The sequence below is a fragment of the Elaeis guineensis genome, chromosome 1 (assembly GCF_000442705.2).
Source record: "Elaeis guineensis isolate ETL-2024a chromosome 1, EG11, whole genome shotgun sequence".
In the NCBI taxonomy this organism is placed as follows: domain Eukaryota; kingdom Viridiplantae; phylum Streptophyta; class Magnoliopsida; order Arecales; family Arecaceae; genus Elaeis; species Elaeis guineensis.
The window spans coordinates 180,432,856-180,457,290 of record NC_025993.2 but is presented as its reverse complement, the minus strand read 5'-3'; the positions used below and the strand labels follow the sequence as shown (position 1 = coordinate 180,457,290).

The 24,435-nt window shown below is 36.2% G+C and overlaps 2 protein-coding genes across 2 annotated transcripts; both read left to right on the top strand.

Moving 5' to 3' along the window:
- The first annotated feature begins 1,625 nt into the window (after positions 1 to 1,625).
- On the top strand, positions 1,626 to 6,790 carry LOC105039926 (calreticulin). Its single transcript, XM_029262964.2, has 14 exons — positions 1,626 to 1,788; positions 2,735 to 2,842; positions 2,971 to 3,163; positions 3,274 to 3,532; positions 3,629 to 3,685; positions 4,383 to 4,430; positions 4,514 to 4,600; positions 4,678 to 4,735; positions 4,832 to 4,899; positions 4,983 to 5,078; positions 5,163 to 5,210; positions 6,109 to 6,138; positions 6,230 to 6,355; positions 6,481 to 6,790. The coding sequence occupies exons 1-14, from the start codon at positions 1,683 to 1,685 to the stop codon at positions 6,490 to 6,492; spliced, it is 1,296 nt and encodes a 431-aa protein (XP_029118797.1). The 5' UTR covers positions 1,626 to 1,682; the 3' UTR covers positions 6,493 to 6,790.
- A 2,857-nt stretch (positions 6,791 to 9,647) lies between these two features.
- LOC105039925 (dihydrolipoyl dehydrogenase 2, chloroplastic) lies at positions 9,648 to 24,326 on the top strand. Its single transcript, XM_010916250.4, has 15 exons — positions 9,648 to 10,093; positions 12,235 to 12,381; positions 13,115 to 13,249; positions 13,926 to 14,043; positions 15,504 to 15,628; positions 16,116 to 16,241; positions 16,320 to 16,400; positions 17,619 to 17,681; positions 17,758 to 17,832; positions 17,979 to 18,057; positions 18,156 to 18,256; positions 19,002 to 19,115; positions 21,717 to 21,830; positions 22,953 to 23,024; positions 23,952 to 24,326. The coding sequence occupies exons 1-15, from the start codon at positions 9,779 to 9,781 to the stop codon at positions 24,000 to 24,002; spliced, it is 1,716 nt and encodes a 571-aa protein (XP_010914552.1). The 5' UTR covers positions 9,648 to 9,778; the 3' UTR covers positions 24,003 to 24,326.
- The last annotated feature ends 109 nt before the right edge of the window (positions 24,327 to 24,435 follow it).

The following is a 24,435-nucleotide window of genomic DNA, read 5'->3' as shown; positions in this document are numbered from 1 at the left end:
ATGTAAATGAGGAGATATTTTAATTTATAAAATCCCTGTAATGCATGACATATCAAAGAATGGATGAAGTACACCAAAACTTGGAAAGGTTTCAGATTTTTTCATATATTGTATATTGTACTGAATTTACAAAATGGAATTAATTGATAACAAGCCTTCAAAATACATGAAAAAAATGCATAACTTGATAACCTACTATATATAGATAGTGCATATCAAGTATACTACAAAGTCTTAATTCTTGCATAACAAAATAAGATATCACTATAAGGCTGTCATCTTGATAGGAAAAGATAATCACATTGAGGAAAAAGAAAACCCTCTTGCAGCCCTCCTCTTTTTTTTTTCACAAAAACAAACAAACATTATTCAAATAGATAAATATGGTATTAAAAAAAAAAAAATCCAAGGTACTTAATAACTAAAATAAATATTATAAAAGATGTAAATAAATTAAAAAAGCAACATAAAAATGCCCATCCATAAAAAATATTTTTGAAAAAACAACAATCTTAATAGAGAAGAATGGGGGAATGGATGTTGATCAAGAAAACAAAATGAAAGTAGAAAAAAATAGTGAAATATGAATTTAGCTATAAAAAAATCAAATTAAAATGATGTAGATAGAGATGAAGGAAGAGGTAATCAAAAGGAGCTTTTTTAAAGGAAGTGAGAGAAATCCAATTTTAGAATTTATGGTTAAAACACTGGATAAATAGGTATTAAGGCCTCATATCCATTAATCTTTCTTCTTGTTGTGTCCTCATTTACATATCTGAAGTGCTCACAAACTTTAAGATAGAAACATTAGTTATCGCCTCTAAAAGACTGTATCAGCTAATTAAATGAGAAAAATAACTATCCATGCATTAGTCTCATAATTAGGGTATATTAATCCATTAGAACAATCAAAATTAGTTCATTTGCTTTTAGAAGTGCTATAGATTGCACATTTATTGTTATGTTCCATTATGAATATTTTTATATCTCATTAACTATGCAATGCGGCCGCCAAATTGGTCAAAGAATAATAAAAAAAAAATCTCCCAATCAAACCTTAAAATGCAGTGCTAACAGAGGTTCCATGCACCTCTGGTGCTAGAGAAGCTACAAGCTGTGGCAAAATGTTGGAATAAATTACTCAAATGGTGTTTTCTTTGACTCAAATTTGTAGTCCCAACAGGTCCAACCTAGACCCCGTCGACCCGGAGACTCACGTTTAGTGGCACCGTAGTAAATTCAACGAAAGACAGGGTCCAATAGGTTCCCCTCGCGATCCCCGCTAGGATACAATTTGTATTTGCTGCTTTTAAAAAACCCAAAAAAACGTTGCAAGCATGGAAAGCTCTCCTTATTTTAATCATTCCTTAGGGAAAGACACGTCATTTGAACCACGTGTCTTCATTTCATTGGATATAAATCACACCGCAGGTATTAATTGGTAAACCGGTTTTAGCAATATCCGCTAACCACGCCTCCAGTCACCTCGTGTAAGTATAATTGAACGTTCCGTAGAACATCCCGAGGACAGTTTTTCGTTAAATGCCGGCGGCAATCATACGTCGGTAAGGTTATGGTGGGTGATCGTATCCATTTTCTTTTGTTATATATTTATATTTTCGGGTTTACTCGTCTCCACAGTGGCGGTAGAGGAAGCGCTCTTGGGTGCTCTTTATTCACCAATGGCGATTCGAAGGACTCTGCGTCTCGCTGCTGCAATCGCGGTGGCGCTGCTCGCCCTTGCCTCTTTAGCCGCCGCCGATGTCTACTTCCAGGAGACATTTGAATGTACGACACCAGAACCGCTGCAATGTTCCTTCCGGACTTCTGTTTCTTGCTTCCTCTGCTCGATCTCGAGTTCCAATCCGATATGTTCTAGGACTTCTTTTTTCTCGATTCGATCTACTCTTTCTCGATCTTAAAAAATAGATCCGGAGAGTTTAATTTCTCGGTTTTTATGCCCTTTTTAGTTCTGAAGCCAGTGATTGTTTTCGTTAAAGAAATGTGATTTTGGTTACACTTTGGTGATTTTTGATCTGTCTTACTTTCATTTTTCTTCAAAATAATTGGGTGTTTATAGATTTTTTATATATATTTTACTTGTGATCTTGCAACAATTGATCTGATTTACGGGTTTTCAGTTTCAAATTATATTTTGATGCGGTTATTGTCTTATTCATAGATTGGCATGGGTTAGGTTTTATGGTTTATCCTGCAGTGCACGGGAATGCTTGCAATTCCAATCTTTGCCTTCTAATCTCTTATTAGTTAATCGTTTGGAGTTCTGTTACCGGACGCTAATTCCGTACCATATTTTTTAAGGTATCACGATTTTTTTAAAATTTTCTCCATTGGCTTTGGTTGTGCTGAAATTTGGTTGATATTATTTCGTGCTTGATTAGATTTTGTCTCGTAGTGACTTCAGCTATAATACGATGAAAGCTGACGGGTTTCTTATTGTTTTTAATCCTGGACCCCATTTGGTTGACCGACTGCATTAGTAACGTTAAATTGTGGAGGCAAACCTAGCCGTTATCTCCTTTTCAATTTACGGAGTATTAGTTCTTGGGATTTGACTTGTGATTTGTTGGGCCCAGAATGATGTATTTGTATACTACTTTCAGGTTGTGACTGAGAATGTGGTCTTGTGCTCTTATAACTGATATGATATTATATGGTTGTTCCATGAATTTATCATCTTCTTTTCTTTTTTTTTTTTTGATGGCAATTGAAGCTGGATGGGAGGACCGGTGGGTTAAATCGGACTGGAAGAAGGATGAGAACATGGCGGGTGACTGGAACCACACCTCTGGGAAGTGGAACGGCAATCCTGAGGATAAAGGTAAGACTTTGTTTCATCATGACAAAGTTATTAATTTACTTTCTTTTAGAACAATCTTCATAAGGATGTACTAAAATGTAGTTACCATTGCTAAGTTATTATTTTCCTTTTTGTATTATTATTTTCAGGCATCCAGACTGCAGAAGACTACAAGTTCTATGCTATTTCGGCGGAGTTCCCTGAGTTCAGCAGCAAAGATAAGACATTGGTTTTGCAATTTTCTGTCAAACATGAACAGAAACTTGACTGTGGAGGTGGATATGTGAAGCTGCTCAGTGGTCAAGTTGATCAGAAGAATTTCAGCGGGGAGACCCCATACAGGTAATTCATACATGTGTACCTTATTTTATATTTGATGTAGTACTTTCAAATGTTGTAACTCTCCTTATTGTGTACTCTAATTTCTTAAAATTTGTGTGTGTGAATTGCAGCATCATGTTTGGACCAGATATCTGTGGGTACTCAACCAAAAAGGTTCATGTTATTCTTTCGCGCAATGGGACGAACCACTTAGTTAAGAAGGATATACCATGTGAGACAGATCAGCTAACTCATGTCTACACTTTGATCATTCGTCCGGATGCTACATACAGCATCCTTATTGACAACAAGGAGAAGCAATCGGGGAGTATATACAGGGATTGGAAAATTCTTCCGCCAAAGAAAATAAAGGATCCTAATGCAAAGAAGGTAAAAAATTTCCATTTGCTCCTTGAGCTAAATATCATACGAGCATAATTTTGTTACGAAGAATGTGCTGACAAGAGAGTTTATGCAAATCTGCAGCCAGAAGATTGGGATGACAAGGAGTACATTCCTGACCCTGAGGATAAGAAACCAGAGGTACATTCTGTACCCCTTTATAATCTTTCATCATATAATTCACAATCTGGAAGATTTTGCACTCTGTTGCTGCTCTCTTTTCTCTTGATGTTGGTTAACAAAAAAAAAAAAAAAGACAGCCTAGTAAATGAGGTTCCCACAATTGTTGGGTCTGTGGAGGGTCAAATATATGTAGCCTCACCCTCAAGTGCAGAGAGGCTATTTCCATATTTTGAACCCATGACACCTAGGTAAAAATGAAGCAAACTTTCCTTGCAGCAAGGCCCACCCTTTTTCTCTTGCTGTTGGTTATCAGATGTAAATCAAGTCAATTTTCATAGTTTTTATCCTTCCAGCAATGCAATGTTAAATTACCTGCACCACCCTGTTCCCTGTCTTGGATATTAAATAATTATCTGTAAGCAAGTATTCTTGTCCAATGTTTTTTTAGCTTTTTATGTCTTTTCTCATCCCCTAGATTATTTTAAGATTAAGTAAAGCTCTTATTCCACCCATCCTATTGCATTATTGGTTATTTGGGTCTTAAACAGTTAGGATATTTTTCAATTACGGCGTTGAAAAATTGAAATTGCTTTTGGCAGTGTGGATCACCACATTGGCTAAATTTGCTAATCCTTATTAGCATTCCTTGATCATTTTTATCTTAAGAAAATCTTTTTAGTGAAACTAAACTAATTTCTTTCTATGTTTGTTGAAGGGGTATGATGACATTCCGAAGGAAATTCCCGATCCTGATGCAAAAGAGGTAATTGATCTGAACAAAGTTAGAAATTTCATTTCTGATGATGTGAAGGAAATGTATGAAATCGATTTTTTGTGTTTTCACAGCCAGAAGACTGGAATGAAGAAGAAGATGGGGAATGGACAGCTCCAACCATCCCAAATCCTGAATACAAGGGACCCTGGACGCCAAAGGTCTGAAAACATCTTCGTAACAAGATTGCTTCCAAGTAGAAGGCAAAATTCTGATTGCTTATTCTTGTGTATTGCAGAAAATTAAGAACCCTAATTTCAAGGGAAAGTGGAAGGCTCCGATGATTGACAACCCTGGTAATCTTCATCTTCCGTCAGGACTTCGGAATCTGTTCTTTTTTGAGTTTGGTCCTTTATCGTGCAGGTGAAATATAACCTTCCACTTCATTGCAGATTTCAAGGATGATCCAGATATCTATGCTTACTCCAACTTAAGGTACATTGGCATTGAGTTGTGGCAGGTGTGTGTCTACCCTCTCGATCTGTTTATAAGTTGTTGTTTCACTTATTCCAAGAAATTGATGTGATATCATTTATTTGCCAGGTGAAAGCTGGGTCCTTGTTTGACAACATTCTGATTTGCGATGATCCTGAGTATGCAAAGAAGTTTGCTGAAGAAACATGGGGCAAGCATAAGGATGTAAGTGTCTTTAGTATTCTTGTCATTGACACCTTGAGCAAAAGATAGATTGCTAAATTCATTTTGTGGCATTATATCTTGCAGGCTGAGAAGGCTGCATTCGATGAGGATGAGAAAAAGAGGGAAGAGGAGGTGAGTTTGTAACTAATTCTTTACCTTGACAGTTTCTTTCTTGGTTTAGTAGCATAGTTAGCTCTGCACATCTTGGCATTGTATTGTATGAGTACAGAAGTAGGATGATTTTTAATGTGGATATTTCATGTTTCATTAGATTATCTCCATTTTAAGTGGTAAGCTAATTTCCAGATGATTGCCATCCAAAATGTTGGGTCTCTTTTGGTGGTTTTTATAGATAATAATTTTACCATGGTTTCCATATGATAGGTATCTTAGATTTGAAGATCCTTTTTCCTTCCAGCATTGAGTCAATTGTGAAGAAGTGTTAACTATAATTATTTCTTGAATGTGTGGAGCTAGCTTATTGGGAGTCGTGCAGCTGTTTGGTGTCGTGGGATATTATAGTTAATTTCTCCAAAGAAAACTTGCATGGCTATTAATGCCAAGTTCATTGTCTAGCATGTTATGTTGACACCTGATTTTCCTGTCTGATCTGTCAGATTTGTAATAAAAGATTTGCCTTTTTTTATTGAATAGAAGTCAAACTTTTTCATTGAAGGACTGAAATTGTTCAGACAATAGGCGTTGGTCCACTAGTTGTCTCTTTCTCTCCTCAGCATATTCGCTGTGGAGAGGTTCCACGTTTGGACCTGGATGATGCCGTTTTTCCCATATTTATTAGAATATCGACTAAAATATGCCATTTTATCTTCATTGAAGCTTTTGGTTATAGATCATTGCCAGTCTTACCTTTGTTTTTTAAATACACTTGACATGAAATTTAACAAGTGTGTTGATGAGCTAATCCATTCTGTTCGCCTCTATTATTAATGGGGAGAAGTTGGATACGAGAATTGCATTCCTTTGTAGCCAAAAGGAATGATATCGACTAACTGTTTTCTTCTGTTGACAGGAAAACAAGGATGTCGATTCTGATATAGATGTAAGCCCTTAGATAGTGCTTTGATGTTGCATCACTTGGTTATTTTCATGGATTTCTCTAAGATGATTGCGCTCTGACACTTGTGCGATAGGATGAGGAAGAGGATGATACTGATGCTGACTCAGATGGTGCGAAGAAGTCTGAATCCGATGCAAAATCTGAATCCGATGTGAAAGAGGATAAAGAACAGCCACAAGAGGACAAAGAAAAGCCACATGTACTGTTTCTTTTCTCCTTTTGTTTCTTCCATATTTTATCTGGAATATTATTAGTTTAGATGATGAACGCACATCTATCTTTTTGCATCTTCTTATGTTTTTTTGCTACGTTCTCTCTTTCCAGGACGAGCTTTAGGGAGGCGGATAACGAGCCGGGCTGTCATTTTTGTTGCGGTGGTTGGTTAACCAAGTTTAATCGTCTTAGGGATCATCTTCACTTGGAGGATGCAACAGTTGGACCATGTAACCTGGAAACATAAATGATCTGTTCTCTTGTTGCCCATGAAATTACAAAAAAGTTTATTTTCCAAAGTGCGTTCTGTTGCCTCGGTGCAAATTGCATGTTTTAGGATCTGTTTGGATGTCCATATCCAAAATCCTATGGGATGGGTTTGGATTAGTGCAACTCGAAAAAAGAATTCTGGGCTTGTTTATATTCCCAATATCCAGAGGCATTTAAAATGAGTTGGTCTAAATCTCATAAAGAGAAAAAAGTAATCTATTGAGATCAATTTTTGCTCCCCATGAAACTCGAACCAATCCATATAAAAGATAGTTTTAGATAGCTATAAATATAGACTTAGTTCAGTCTTTAATCCAATATTTTTTGATGATTGTATTAATCCAACTTATAAGTTTCGTGAAATTTTGAATTACTTTGGATTCTGTTGAATGATTTCTTTCTTTTATTTTTCTTTCACAAAAAAAAGTTCGTTCAGTTAATTTTAATGTATTTTCTCGATGTAAAAAAACTCGAGATCATTGTCCCTAAACCGATGCATTGTCTATGTTATTTTGGAAAATTTGAATCACCTTGGTTAATTCTAACCCATTAACTTCTGTGGAAGGATTATATCATCATTTGACGCCTATCGTATTTTCGGGATGGTCAAACCTGGCTGAATTCAAGTCTCAGCTGAACGCATGTTGTCTCTAATAGCTTCCAGTCTCAGCTGAACGCGTGTTGTCTCTAATAGCTGTCACGTACGTGTCACTCGAATTTAAGATTTTGCAGTCTCAGCTGAACGCATGTTGTCTCTAATAGCTGTCACGTGTCACTCGAATTTAAGATTTGCAAGTCTTTCAGGGCCGCCATGTGTCGGTGGATTCGGTCGGTTACTTGAATTTTGCGTGGTTGCGCGCCGTGCTGCTTCCCGTCCCCGTGAAGCCAAGCGGTGAGCGTTGCAAGTTACGCGGGCCTTAACGGCGACCACGTGGGGTCACCAGGAGTGTCCTCGAGTGGATGGCATACGATAATACCTGTCGGTTGCCAAATCATAAATCGGGAAGATGGAAGGAAATCAAAACTAAACGAAACCCGTCCTCAAAACTAAAACCTAACTAATCCTGTCCTCATGAACTGCTCAAAACCATCATCCATTCCGCAACCACCTCGTTCACAATTTGTACAACCAGTGGCAGGTCACCTCACCTGCACATCTCTTTCTGAAAGGTCCCCTTCAAAAAACATCCTATCAATTGTCAGTCCACCCGATAAGGATCCGGATCATTCCGCATGGCAAAGCATTATTGGATGACTTCCATCAATATCCAAAATTTCAAACAAGTTCCTCCATCCGTTTCAGCCTCCCTCTCCCCTTGAGTGGATCCACTTTTTCTTTCCTAAATTTTCATATTATTTAGATAATTTCAATCCATTTCTCTGAGAACTTGCCTTGCACGTGCCTCAACATATGATGGATGACTATATGAGGAATATACTATTGAAATGTCCTAACATATGGTGAGGATTTTATTTGAATCTATTTCACGAGGTTTTGCCAGCCACATTGAAATCCATTTCTCTAACATATAACTCATTCACTTAAATTGATTTTTCTCTATTATTTTTTTTCCTTTTAGCATGGTGAAAATTGATCCAAGGGCAGGGTGGAATTTGGATCACCACTATAACATATAACAGCTTTATTACCTCAACCAGTTGGCATCTTTATCCTTTTTCATATTAAAACATAAAAGCTTTTGCAGAAACACACACACACACATATTCATACATGTATATAAATATAATATGTGTGTTTGTACAAATTTGTTGGATATGGAATAGAGGTGTGCCATTCTATGTAAGGCTATAGGATATTATCAAGTTTGTGGACTGCTCTTTCCATCTAAACTCCACCTTATGAGAAGAGACATTGCGTTCAAAATTAAATAAATGATGAAAAGATTGAGACATCAATAAAGTTTAGTAAGTTGTGATCTTGAACCAAGAATGAAGCTTTTTTGTTTCAATGAATATTTTTTTTATAATAATATTCTCTCTTTTCTTTTGTGAAAAAAAAAAAAAGTTTCTCTCTGTCTTCTATAATAACAAATTCAAATGCTTTCTCAAAAAAGATTAGGTAGCTTAGTCATGCACTTGAATGAGTAGAATCTCATATGTTAATATTACACTCATGCAGCATATGTACAAGATATCTCTTTTATCTCTCCTTAATAAAAAATTCGATGGCTTTCATTCTTTGAAAAGATCAAATTGCTTGGTCACATATATGGATTGGTAGAATCTAACATGCTAGTATTGGAATAATGCATTACATGTAAGGAGTCTATACATAGCTGCAACATCCATATTATGCAAGATTTTATTTGTATTTATATAATCTAGCAAGCATATCCCCTCTCCTTGTTTGCATATTTAGCTTATTTCTCTCTTCATATTCAGAACTCGAGAATTAAACCAAGAGAATCCAACCCACATTTATTGAACAGAACTATTTCTATGGGTCTATTCAGGTACATACCATCAACCAAACCAACCAAACCAAATTGTGAATCATTGAGCTATAGAAGACAAATCCACCTCAAAAGATTATTATACATCACTCTAATAGCTCATATCTTTTGCATGTCGGTGCTTCTAGCTATCTTCATATTAGAATGTAAAACAAAAAAAATATAAACCTATATGCACACACGGACAAAATAAAGAAAAAAACGTAAATACTCTGTTATGCTTCATTCCTTATATAATGGATGGCCACAAATGGATGAAATTGTGCAATGCATATCACTGCCATATATAGCCATCCATTATGTGATAAACAATATGTATAATACACTATACCATACGATACATCGTGAATACAGCGAAAACCTGCGCTCAAAGTTAAAAAAAAAAAAATAAAAAATAATAATAATAATAATAATGCTGATCCGCCGTCAATACCTGGCTTCATTCTCCCACCCCCACCCAAGTTCGCATATAACCTTCTATACGCATATCCGCATGTAAAGGGTTAAGGGGTCGATCACTATCTTTCTTCCACTTCGAATCCTCCGCCTCTCCAACGGAGTCCCCGAGGCTCCCTTCGAAATCCCCGGCCTCTATATTTCTCTCCCATTCTCCCAAAACCCTAATTTCCACCCCATATCCCTCCATACAGTCTGTAATTTCCACGATGCAGGCCTCCCTCTCCATCTCCCTCTCCCTCCCCCCGGCCCCGAGATCCGATCCGGCTCCCGCTGCCTCCCTCGCCGCCCTCCGCCCCTTCGCCCTCCGCTTCTGCGGCCTTCGCCGGGAGGCCCTGGGCCTACGCCCGCTGCGCCCGGCGGGCTCCACCCGGATCTTTCCGTCTCCCGCTCGGACTTCCTCCAGGAAGACAGTGGCTGCAGTGTCGGGAAATGGAAGCCCGTCTAAGGCGTTTGACTACGATCTCGTCATCATTGGGGCTGGTGTTGGTGGTCATGGAGCTGCGCTTCATGCTGTCGAGAAGGTATTTACTAACTTTGTCCCGGATCTTGTGTTGTTAAAGTCGCAAGCTTTTGTAGATTTTTTTTTTTTTTTTGGTGGTTTAGTTCGATTAGAAATGGAATTGTAGTCCCTGTGTTGCTGATCTCGATGATTTCCGTGGATTTGGAATCACAAGACTTTTCGGAGATAGGATTTCTCATTTTAGAGTTGATTGGTGTGATAAAAACGGACACTTGTTTGCATTTCTTAAACGAAAGATATCATTTTGCTGTGAAAGAGTGCTGGGTTGATGCTAGTATTTGATTGTTTTTCTTACAAGTGTTTGTAATACTTTTAAGAGATGACGTTGGCTGGTGGAATGTTCATGCTGAATTGATGTGGCTATAATCGTGACTGCATCTTTATACACTATTTTAGTAGGGTTCTAGTGTATGTAGCTACTCGTGGAAATGGTGTCTTTTCAACGCTATAAATGGAGCAGTACACTTACTATGAATATCTGTTTTTAGTACTTCCGCATAGAATTTGGAGTATATGATATCTTGGCACTGAGAGCCTTGATGATCTTGGCTATTTTCTCAAGTTCATCATGTACGACAATAAAAAATTCATCATGTACGACAAAAAACTAATGTTTCTGCAAGGGTCAGTTTTGTTATTATTTATAGTTTATCCACGACTGAAGCTTTATGTGACAGCAATAGCTGTCATGCTTCTTCATTGTGAAGAAAAGCCAACCATTATTAACTTAGATATTTAGTTCAGCAACTGATCTGGAGTGCCATTTATAAGGATGCTACAAACATGGAAGCTAAATCTTTCCCTTTATTCTAAAATAGTTAGTTGGACACTCAATTGCAGTTTTTAGGATCCTCCAAACACTAAGCACCTTAGACCAACATGTCTTTTCTTTCTATAAACAACCACTCATTTTCATCACTGATGTGATGTTAAGTTCTCTTGCATCCAAATTTCTATTATCCCTTTGAAAGCAAATGATGAAACCACAATTTTAGGCTAATAACTAAATGCTTGTTGCGAAAAATAAATGAGTAGAGAATGTGACAGCACGTGATGTCTTATGAACTGCAAACCTGTTGGAGGCATCTTTTTCCCCCGACCTTTTTTTGCCTATGAAAAATTAGAATACTGGACAAGCATCCATTTTGTTGCCTTGATAGAATTCCACATTCTACATTGAATATTTTATTGGTAATATAAATTGAATGTATTTGTATTTTTTTTAAAAAAATGTTACTTGATAACTGCTAACAGTGTTTAACATCCTCTTGATCAGTGTTTGCCATATCGCCCTATATCGTACTATACTAACACTGTTGTACCAGTCCGTACCATGTACTGACATTGTAAAAGAATCGTACTGTTACGGAGTTTGGTACTGAGACAATGAACCTTTCTCCTAACCTGTATTAATGAATATTCTTTTCAGAATGCTTTTATTCTATTTATATCACTTTGAAGAATGTAAAGGTCAGAACTTCCCATGTAAACATTGCATCAGTGATAACTACAAGCCTAGATATATTTGGTGTGGGCTTTATTGCATCATATGGATATGAGAGTTTATGCAAGCATCACATTTCGAAGAACAGACATGAGCCGTGACCACAAAGGGATTGCATACTTATAGCTATATGCTAGTATTCTGGTTTAGAAGAAATATTATATGCAAAACATGAACATCATCTAATCATTTCAAGTGAGTGATTGAAAGAATCAAGCACCTCAGATGGAAGTGAATCCAAGCCAAGATTATATCTGTCACCACCCTATGGTACCACTAGCAGTGATCTGTTTGGGAAACTTATATTTTTCCCCTCAAGTTTGAAAGAGAACATATGTACACCTTTTTAACTATGAGTATCAGATCTCAATCTAATATGGTTATGTTTTCTAGCTTTCTGTTTGCACTTCTTATGCTACTAGGTATGCATTAATTAGCCCAACCAATAAGCATCCTATCGTTACCACCATAACTTAAAGGCATCAAACTTGTCTTGGGTGATTATTCATGTTGTTTTAAGTATCATGCTGCATAAATTATCTTTACATTCTCTTCTTCTTCTTCTTCTTTTGTAAAAGTTGACTGCTTGAATTGGTCCTCCATAATTATTCTTCTCAAGGCAAATGCTTGTTACACAGGGTTTGAAGACTGCCATCATTGAGGGGGATATTGTTGGAGGAACTTGTGTAAATAGAGGCTGTGTTCCATCTAAAGCTCTTCTTGCTGTGAGTGGTCGGATGCGTGAGCTCCAGAATGAGCATCACTTGAAAGCACTGGGTTTACAGGTAATGGAACTATTTTGCTCATTCTTGGTATCATGCACCAAACAAGTCATAATTAGATTATGCGTAGCATTACTTTCATCATATTTTTATTAAAACCGAGGTGATACAAGCTTAAATTTCAAACTCCATTGCTCTTGTACTGAATGCCTTAAAAGGTTTGTTTTTAGAGTATGAATTTCCTGAGTTTGACTGAGCACTTGTTTTATCAGGGGTCATTTGCTTGATTATTCATATGTCATACATTAACATGCTTGATCAGTTGAACTTTTCATTTGTCGAATCTGCTTTTGGTGAAGAGACATAGAACACTTGTGAGGTCAAAAATGTGCCAATCAAATACATTCATTTGCTATCTTATAATCATTTTTTCAGTTACAGATCCATGCCATGGCTTGCTTTGTGAACATTCTGATAAGAAGATATAGTGTGCATCCAGTGTTTTTAACTGCAAGTAAATTGAAAATGGCAAAAGCCATGCAAACCGTTTTATCAGTGGTTTTCATCTAAGGGGTGAAGACCAAATTTCTTTCTAGAAAGCACTTCAAAGCCTACTTGTTTTCATTAATCCTCTTACATCAGTATGTTTGACCTGGTCATGCTTTTTCAAACCAGCATTGTTACTCTACATGTCTATGATCTTCAGCTGCATGAGATACTTATTTATGCTAATTTTACTTTGCTCTTTTATCTGTCCTATACTCTAACACTAACCCCTTCTTGTTCTGAATGATAGGTATCATCTCCTGGTTATGACAGACAAGGTGTTGCTGACCATGCAAATAATCTCGCTTCAAAGATTCGTAATAATCTGACAAATTCATTGAAGGCTTTGGGCGTAGACATACTAACTGGTGTTGGCACACTTGTGGTATGTCATACATGTTGCCTCAAGCATTGTCTGCTCTAGAGTATGAGTTATCCTAGAAATGGAAAATTTGTTGCTAAGTCATTTGGTTGTTAGTTGTAAAATGTCTTCGCGGTCATATAACATCTGCAAACAGGGAAACTGCCTGAGAAATGTATTTTCTTTTGGAGACAGTGAATTGATTTTTCTAAGTTCCATTAAATAACAGCAATAGCCCAATGTGTGCATTTAGCATGTGCATTCACATATCAGATTCCAGATAATGCATGAATCTTCAATGTATTTACACTCACAAAATCCTAAATTCTTTGATATATGTAGTCACAAAATGACGGTATGTAGTCACAAAGTATACAAAATGACGGTATGTAGTCCATGTAATATAGTTGTACAGTATATAAAATACTTTTAGAGGAATATTGGCCCTTTTTCATTAAGTTCTTTCATTTTATCAAGGACAACTATACAAGGTGTTCCTGTACCTAGCAATATTATAAATATACTACTACCATACTGTATTGGGTGTTTTCTCTACCTTTCCTTTTACTCCTATTTTTTGTTTGCTTGCTTTGTTGAAGCTTGAGCCTATTCATGTCTTTATGTTGATCTTAGCATATCAAATTATATCATGTATGGAGCTTATGAATTTTGGTGCTTATGGAGATTGAATATATTGCAGGGTACACAAAAAGTGAAATATGGTAAAGTTGGATTTCCTGACACAGAAATCACAGCCAGGGACATAATAATTGCAACTGGGTCTGTTCCTTTTGTTCCTAATGGCATTGAAGTTGATGGTAACTGCTGTTTATCTGGATCCATTTTATTCATAATTAGTCAATTATATGTGAGCATAGAATTTGGATAGTATCACTAATGATGGAGGATTTTCTTTTGATAGGTGACATTATTGTTGTATTCCTTATTCTAATATTTGTGAGAGCATTGTGAGTCTTTTGTTTTCATTTTTGTATATCCTTCTGCACCTAAGATCTTGCAGATAATGTTTTCATTTGTTTTTTTTTTTTTTCGAACTTTGACATCTCGTGCTGTTTCCTGCTTTCGTTCCTTGATTTAGAACTATGCTTTGCAAGTCAACTGTATTCAATGTTTCCGATAATGCTCTCATATTGTTTCCCCCCAAACTTCCACTTCTTGCTGTGTCTTGTGCTTTTGTTCCTTGATTTATAACTGTGCTTTGCAACTCAAGTGCATAAATCTTTTGCAAATGTTGTTTATGCCTTGCTGTGTGATATAAAGTCCAAAGTTGTTCATAACTAGCAACATCAGAGAAGCACATCCTGACATTTCTGAGGTGCTGTGGAATGTGTGACACCATTCTCTTAAATAGTGGACATGATCATAGGGTTTTAGGAATCAGCTTGCCACAGCTAGAGCTTGAATCGATCCTTCTATACATACCTATGCTCATGGTTATGCGTATCTCTGATTTGGTGCTGTCTTGAATGCATTTGTTGAGCAAACTCAGACTTTCTATTCAAAATATACCTTTTTCTTGAATTTCTACATCAAACATTGTTCTTATTAGCACATAAATATTGTACATATAGTTTCTATGTAAATTTAAAAGCACTTCATATAAATACAGAACAAGTAGGGAATTAAGGTCCCTAGTTGTTATCTATAATGTCCAAGATGGCTAAAACAAGAGAAAGGAGAAAATTCAATATTTTGGAGGTTTCTTACATGTTCATTAATTGCTGTTAGCATGGACAAATTTGAATTTCAACTCAAATAGTTTCGTTTGATTTAGAGTCTAAAGTATCCAAACCTACTGAATTCAATTGTTGCATAGGTAAATATACCCCAAAACATGTGATCTTTAGTTAGGCATTTTATATATTGTAAGTCCTGATTGACTAATGTGGATTCTCAGTTTGGATTGCGCAAAAATGTTTGATCCACACTCCTAGGATTGTATCTCATATTTCTGTACACGTACACTTGCATGATGCATGCATACATGCCCTTTGCATTTTATCCAACTTCAAGTTTAAATTGTTTGCCATTAGTTTGTGATCAGGATCAGATTGAGATATTCTAGGTCTTCACTATGTAAATCATATGAAACTCTATGTCATGGCATATTGTGGTTGATATGTCTATCTATTTTGGTTGGACATGCTTTAAGTAATAAGTACTATAATTGATATTCTCTAGTAGTACTTATTTCAAACTTAAATATACAGCATTCCTTACCTCTGAGGGTGCACTGAACTTATTGAATGATATGCAGGGAAAACTGTGTTTACGAGCGATCATGCTCTCAAGCTGGAGTGGGTTCCAGATTGGATAGCCATTGTAGGAAGTGGTTATATTGGACTTGAATTTAGTGATGTGTACACAGCACTAGGAAGCGAAGTATGTAACTGCTCTTTCATACTGCAGTGTATTAGTTTTCTCTTTTTGAAAATTCGAGCTTGAGTAATCTTGACTAGCAAGCCTTATCCCATCTTTATGGTTATTGGTTGTCCATTAAAACCTAGAAGACCAGCAAGCCTTATCCCAAGTTTCTAACCAAGGAAACCCGAGGCAAGAAGGGACCTTCAATAAAACCTAGAAGGTTGATTAAGGAACATATCATATTGGTTATGCAGTTTTAGCTCATGAAATACAAGAGCAAATCAACTTTTTTAAACGGCAGAAATGCACTTTATTCAATAAAAAATGGCGGAGATTGTAAATTTATCTATTATAAATGCCTTCCAGAGCATAGATTAAAAATGGATTAAAAAGTAAAAAATTTAATCACTCTGGTCCAAGTGGACATGGTGAGCTTGCAACTTCAAGTTTGGTCCACAGCCACATATATTCACTCCACCTTATGAGCTTGAGTTCTGTTGGGCAGGTTACTTTTGTCGAAGCTCTGGATCAACTAATGCCTGGTTTTGATCCTGAGATAGGGAAGTTGGCCCAGCGAGTTCTCATTAATCCCAGAAAAATTGATCATCATACAGGAGTATTTGCAAAGAAGGTTGTTTTTAATTACAATTGCTTCTTCTGTTAAACATAAATAAGGAGATATCATTAATTTCTTTCTTTTTATTTGTAGATCACACCGGCAAAGGATGGAAAGCCTGTTTCTATTGAGCTTATTGATGCAAAGACAAAGGAACCTAAAGATACTCTGGAGGTGAATTATCTCTAAAGCATTTACTTCTTGTTTGAAAACTTCATCATTAGCCAGTGTTTGTCTTGTTATTGCTTATTTTTTGAACAGAGGGAGAATGGGGCTCAAGTAATTTGGAATTTAAGGAAGATTTAAAATATTATAATGGTTTATGAAGTTAGGCTTTGGTAGATAATTGCATTCGATCAAAGCCAAATGGGAGTGTAGTTTAGGGTTGGGTATATTTTTCATGCTTCTTCTTTTTCTTTCTTTTCTTTTTTTTTCCCCCTTTTGCTTGTGGTTGGGGAATTGGTGGGGTGGGGTCGGGAGGAGCTATCCTGTATTGATCCCAAGACCTAAAGATTGTAAATTTATCAAGCAGCTAAGTTATGGGCCCAAGGTTTACCATGTAAATCAAACTTTTACACCTACAACTAATGGGATTTTTACCACACTAATTTTATGGAAATATTTACCAACTAATTATAAAGGATTTCTAATATTTTGTACCTAGATATAGGAAGATGTGCCTATTACGGATTTTTCAACCTCACAATTAAAAAGATCTCAACTAGTAACAAATGTTAGTATACTGTCAGAAGAGATCCCAAATATGATATATTGCATATCTTTTTGCATATCCCTGTTTTATAATGATTGATGTTGCTGACTTGCATTGCCGAGTTACTGTGGTAACAAGAAGGATTAGTATGTTTATAAATGATGGGAACATGTGCTTGCGGATTAGAGGGCATGGATCATCCAAAAAAATGGTGAAGATATCACAAAACCTTCAAGCACAAAACAAGATCGATATATTTGGTACGATGAAACCACCATCATTATCTAAAGCTTAGGTCTGTTAAGATAGATTTTTTAATTCCACAAGGAATTCCAAATGTGATTCTCCATGTATTACTGCCCAACACTTTGACATTGCTCTTGGTGACTCTACTTGAGACTTCTAGATTGTGATACCAATTTGCATAGCTAGAAAAAAGCATAAACATGGTCAAAGGGATCCGGTTTTCAGATATGAATATTTATTTCAGAAATGCAGATCAGACCTTGCTTATTCATAGGTCTCTTTTGCACACTGTTGCATGTTGATTCTTTGGATAGCCTATCATAAGCATGCCTTGCCTATTCATGGGCTTAGTGTATGGCATATGTACTTTCCTAATTGATTTTGAATGTCATATGCTCTATCATAAAGTGAAATAAGTTATGTGAATTCCGCAGGTAGATGCAGCGCTTATAGCAACTGGAAGGGCACCATTCACGAAGGGACTTGGCCTAGAAAATGTAAGTGTTCCAAGTTCTTGTATACAGGGCGAGATAAAATACAAACCATTGGGCTCACATATTCTCCTGATTTCAGATAAATGTAGTTACACAACGTGGCTTCGTTCCGGTTGATGAGCACATGCAAGTAATTGATGCAAGTGGCAATCTGGTTAGTCATTTAATCTTCACATGAATTGACAATACCTCATCCGAAATTCACAATTTCTTTCATAATATATACTTTCAGCTTTGGATTTCTATACCTTCTAATGTTGCACTCCTGTATTAATTTGAACTGTGTAAATCCATGCATAGATACCTCATTTATATTGCATTGGAGATGCTAATGGAAAAATGATGCTTGCTCATGCTGCCAGTGCACAAGGAATCTCAGGTATATGCATTTCTAAATTTTCCATCAAACTATGTATACCCTTGTTGTCTGTGTATAAATGATCACTCATTAGTGTCTTGCATTGGTCTCGAACACAGTTGTTGAGCAAATTTGTGGGAAAGATAATGTGCTAAACCATTTAAGTATCCCAGCTGCTTGCTTTACCCACCCTGAGATCAGTATGGTTGGCATGACGGAGGTATGTTCATTTCATCTAATATGAAGTTGGAAAAAGAAAACTCTCCCTTGATGTTGCATGTATTGCCAGCACTAGCATATTTAATATGAATTAGAATAAAATCACAAACCTATCTACAAATTGACACGCATTTGTTGGTGAGTCTTACTTGGTCACCATGCTGATCATCTCATATCTGATGGGTTCAGGATTCAGATTTGTTTTTGGTAGTTTGGAAAAAAATGATGTTGATCATTCTGAATTACACAGCAAGCTCTGCCATTTGTTGATATAAATGTGATTCCAGACTTAGGAAGTTATCTTATGATGAATCTTACTATTAGTAGATGCTTTTATTCTCATGATGAAGCATACTAAGAGGAGTGTCATGAAGTTAGTCTTTCTAGAATGCTACTGAATATAACTATGGAGTAAAATTACTTGGCCTTTCTCTTCAATATGGCCACAATCAGATAATCCATGCTGATACACAATCTCTGTCACTTTGCCTTCAGTGTCTTGACCCATGTAGTTGGGCAGGTTGTGATCTAGTTATTCTTTTCTCAATTAATATAGCAGTACAGAGAGTAAAGTATAGAACAAGATCTTGCTTTACAAAATTTTTCTAAATAGAATGACAGTCTCTCTCTCTCTCTCTCTCTCTCTCAATTTAGTGCTGTGTAAGCACTTATCTTTGATAATGTAACTTTTTACCTGCCAAAATTATTGCATTGTTTTGAGATATCATGTGTGAGCTTATTTGCAGCCTCAAGCAAGAGAGAAAGCTCAGCAGGAGGGATTTGAAGTAAGTGTTGCTAAGACAAGTTTTAAGGCTAACACAAAAGCTCTAGCAGAAAATGAAGGAGAGGGGCTTGCTAAGGTGAATCTTTTTACTCCTATTAACTTGTTCATTTTTGGTACATGTGATCCTGGGTTTAGTGCTCACAGTACCATCTTGATGAGGCTTGAATTAGATGACATGTGTTGAATTTATCTATCATCAATACTGTTAAAACCAGATTCATTCACCTTTATTTGTTCTGTGCTAACATGTGTTGAATTTATCTATCATCAATACATACACACGGGTGCATGTTTCTTACCAAAATAATTTCTTTTGAGTCCTTCAAGAGTTGAAAAAAATCTTGTGCCAGCTTAGGGGAATATTTTAATGAAGATAAAATATAAGCATATAATTCTTCAATAGGTTCAAGTATTCTTGAATTTATAAGCAAGGTTGCTCACAAGCACGATCATCAAGCCTATTCTAAACTACATGGGGTCAGCTTTGTGGATCCTCATTCGCCAAGTATTTCTATTTAGAGATTGCTAATGGTGCCAGATCAATTCTTGAATCATTTCTTAATGTTCACCTCATACTTGCACTGTTTGCTGCTGCAGACCATAAAAACAGAACCTTCCCTGTTGCAGCATAACTTCCTGCTTTTGCTTTTAGTATCGTTATGTTTGAGCGCGCCAAGTTCCACATTCATCATGATGATCATAATCATGTGACATCATTATGTTTTACTCAAACACCAATTTCTCAATTGCAAGTGCATCTTTAGTTGTATCTCTACCAGTGCCGGGTATTGCTTTTAGCAACCATCTCTCCTTAACAAAAAATTTGGACTGCTTCCATAAATTTATTATTAGTGATGGAGGAGGATTACAGAATTAATCCACAAACTGAAATTAAGTCACTCTTATTTCAGATTCCCTGATGCGCCCACCCCAACCGCCCTCCCCCCCACCCCAAAACTCCCTCCCATTTTTTTGTTTTTTTTAAAGAAGACAACAACAGATTCCAGCAAATAATTTCTATTGTTAAATATTCATGACAAGGTATATTGTTAGGTATTTTGAGTCCACAACACAAGTGGCCACTAATATAACAAAAATATCAAGCACATGATTGATGTGCTGAGCTGATTTTTTTCTCTTTAATTCACCCGAAGTACTCCAAAAAGAATTAAAGTTGCAGGTCTAAGAAGAAAACTGAAAAATGCGATGAGTATAATTTACCCTGTTATTGAATTTCTGACCAGCAAAATATGATTGAGTTCCATAAATTGCTGAACAAATGGCATCTTAGATTTGTATAACTATTGCAGATTAAAATAATAAAATACAAGCAAGTTTTTAACCTACAACAGGATTGTGGGACCATCAACTCTTAAACTCATAGGAGGAAACCTCTTTTTGTTGTTCAGCTTCATGTCTTATCTTTGTTTTCATAGTCTTCCTGGAGTGCCAAGATAAGGGAAAACTTCAAAGAATATCTCCTTGCTTTTCCAGAAATGCTTTCTCTTTTACTCTTGGGTTTTTTCAAGAGAGAAACTTCAGTAGTTGTTTCATTGCTGTGAATGTCTGAACATGATTAGCTCTCCACCACTACCTGCTCCTGCTCCCTGGGCCGGTAAGAATTTCCCAAAGCACCTGGATCCATTGGTTGCGACCCTTCTCCTCAGTGCTTGCATTGGGGAGAACTGGATAGTCTCAGATTTGGACTCTCGTGGTGGCATCCCAATGTTATTCTAAACTGAATCTTTATAAGGGGATCTTGGCTGCTCCAAATAAGTTTTGAGGGCTTTGGAAATGAGCTCCCTTTCTCCTTTTCAGTCTCATATCAATGACGATTTAATCAAATGTTGGGTTCTTTTAATTTTTAGAAGCAATTATATGTGAGACATTAAGGTTGTGTGCTGTGATATACGTAGACTTGTAGAGGACACCAGCAACATAGTGGTGCTTAGAACTTTCCACAAAACATTGCATGCATGGTGGTAGTTTATTCTCCACGATGGATTCTCTTACCTTATCCTTAAATAATAACATACGAATCTCATGGTAAACTGAACCAATATCATGGTCCATTCCACTTGAATGTTGGATCAACAGGAAGAATCCGAATCTACTTTGTCATAGTGCATCAGTAGTACTGACAGTTTTCAGAAACTATGACAACTCCCACCAACCATCTGTTGTTGAATTTGGGGCTGTCATTAGGTTCTTGGGCTGCAGCTCTGTTTCATGTGCTGGCATATGGTAATCTTTTCTGGATTCCTGATGTTGGAAGATTACGATGAATCTACTTTTAGGCATTTGATTAAACAACACTGACAATCAGAAAACATAGGGCTGCTGTATACTTGAATTATTTCTACAAAAATTGTTTACTTCCTTCTCAAGTCTATAACTATTCAGTTTATCATAGTTGTAATAACTCTTTGTTTCTATTTCTAGCTATGTTTGTTTCATCCTTCTGTTAAGGAGTTCAGTATCTGTGGGACTCTTCCCTTCTTAGATTTGTTCTGATTTGTTTTTATCCTTTTTGTCTCATCTCATTATTGTATGATTTATATTCAAGGAACTGATTTTTAAGTCTTTGATACATTTCCAGATTTCTACTTATTCTTTTGTTGCCCCAGAGTTTTGGGTAAAGGTTTCATTTCTTTTTTCATTTTTTTCTGTAATACAGTTAATATACAGACCTGACACAGGCGAGATTCTTGGAGTTCACATTTTGGGGTTGCATGCTGCAGATCTCATCCATGAGGCATCAAATGCAATAGCCTTGGGAACACGTGTTCAGGTGATTCTATAGATGCTTGTGTTTATTCATTTGAACAACAAAATTTAAAGATCATAGTGTGCTATAAACATTCCATTTTTTTCTTTTGAGCAAAACAGTGGATAGAAGCATGCCAAATTAGTCTCTATAATATCCATATAAAAGAACTGTATAGGGGGATAATGTTGTAATTGAATAATAAGTGTCTCATATTGTGCTTTCATATAGCTGTGGTATGTGTTTTTTGATGCTTGAACCTTATACGAAACTTAGTGTGATTTCCTCAGATTGTGGTAAGTCAAACCTGTTTGCTAATTAGGCAATTAATAAGTGAAGTTGCTAGTTACTAAAAAAAGATCATGTAGTGAAAAGTAACATGCCCAGAATACTAAAGAGATGAACATATTATGTATGGTCAATAATCACAGATATCATATAGGACATGCTATAATGTTATATGTGCTTTGTTAAATACAAGATTAGCTACTAATTTACCTGTGTTGTCCATTGAATAGTTTGTTTAACTGATAATGGGTATAGATATTTTGACCGAGCAAGTAGGATTTTATAAGAGCTCTGGTAATTACAAGTTACCAGGTGATTTATTGGATTTACACTGTCTACTAGTCATTCTATGATTCATATCTCTCGCTCTCTCTCTGACTGGAGAACAAACTATCATATAATGTAGTTAAGAGAAACAAAACTCCATTAAAATCATAGGTATACCTGCATGTCAACCATATTACTAACCAGTTCTCTCAATAGCTAATAGTGCCAGCACACGCTGCTTTACCAATGTATTTATAAAAAAAATAATCAGTTGTATTTATATTGCATGGAGGTGCAAATATATGAAGCAATCGCAACTTGGATTTGCACTGTCTTATCAACTATCTATACCCAGATGGACTCCATAGATTCATCTACCCAGCTCCCTCTTATTTTATATTGAAGTCCTTATCTTTATTGTTAAAGCTTGAGTGTCTATATAAGTTAAATCTGGAGATGTTTTAACTCTTTACTGATTGTTGTATGTTGTTTTCTTATTTCTGAAGAAACAGTTCTGGGACTTATTTTTAATCTATGGTAAGCTACAACCATTTCCTATCTGTCTCAGATTGGACTGTCTTTTGTTTGCAGGACATCAAATTTGCTGTTCATGCACATCCGACTCTATCTGAAGTTCTAGATGAACTCTTCAAATCTGCAAAGGTATGCCTCTAATTTTGTGGTCAGAGTCCTGTACTTCAAAATGTCCACATTTTGTATAATTTTGTGGACTTTATGTTACATCTGACGAATTAGAATATGCCACTAAATTTTGAATAGCCACCAATTGATTACTTATTGTTCATGCTAGATGTGCATAATTTTCCATCATAAGTAAATTGTGAAAATTTCAAATATCTTTTTGTCCTAGAAGTGAAAGGATCCTTTTGTTTTTCTTATTTTTCCTATTATGAGCTTATCAATAAATTTCAGAAGGGGTTAAGACAACGTTACCCTAATAACTTGTGAACCCAAGTGGGATCTGGGGCACTTGCCCCAATGAACTCCATTCATTTTAAAGCTTTTGTGCCTATGGACAGAGAGATATACTACTAACTCCATGTTACTCATCAACTATCAAACAGTTCTTTCAACACAAGAATTGTCAATAATCTTAGCTTTATTTATTCAAGAAATGGAGAGCCTTGTGCGTGTTGTAACATGATCAAGATTCTATCTTGATCTTGGGTGAACTCGCATCAGTCATGCCTTCATATTTGCACTACTAAATAATGATGCCCTTCTGTAGTATAATCTACAAATCTCTCTCTCTCTCTCTCTCTCTCTCTCTCTCAGGGAGAGAAGGGTCTTTTTAGATTCTACAGCATAATTTGTTCCATATACTTTCAGCAGAGCTTGTGATGCCTTTTCCCGTGAACTTAATTTCTCTTTTAGGCATTCTGTTTTTGGGAAATGCTGAATCATTAGTTTATAATGCCTCATATTAAAGTGTTTTCTTCATGTTGACTAGTGTTATTTCTATCATGCAAATGGATTACTTTTAATTTTTATTAGATATTTGACTTATTGCCGCTGGAGGCAATGTGCTGTTAACAGTCAGCAAGATCTTTTCTCTCTCTTTTTCGGCAGGTTAATACTGGTGTATCTCCTTCTTCTGTAAATGAACCAGTTACAGTCTAGACAGTATAATCATCTGGAAGAGGCGTTCTCGAATATTTTAGGCTACGTCAGGAACCTGTTGTCTTTCCTTATGTGAAAAGATTGGTGCATTGTTAATCATCATGGAGCTGTTCCTGCTGCCAATTTTGGAAAGGAAGCTGCACCATTTGTTTCCTATCATTTTATTTATAAAATGTCATGAATTTTGTATCCTTTATAAATTTTTGACACTGAGTGGCATAAAAGGTGGTGCTCTGTTGCATCACTTGGGGGTTTCTCTTGGTAGCATATCTGGAGATGAATCTTGTGATGCAATAATAGGCTCTACATATTTATTGTTTTTTCTGTGCTTGTTTAGTTGGTTGTTTTTGTTATTATTGGTCTGTCTTTGTTATTATTGGTCTTGTCTGAGCGCACGAAGTTTTCTCCACCCTATTCATATGGCTGTCTTATT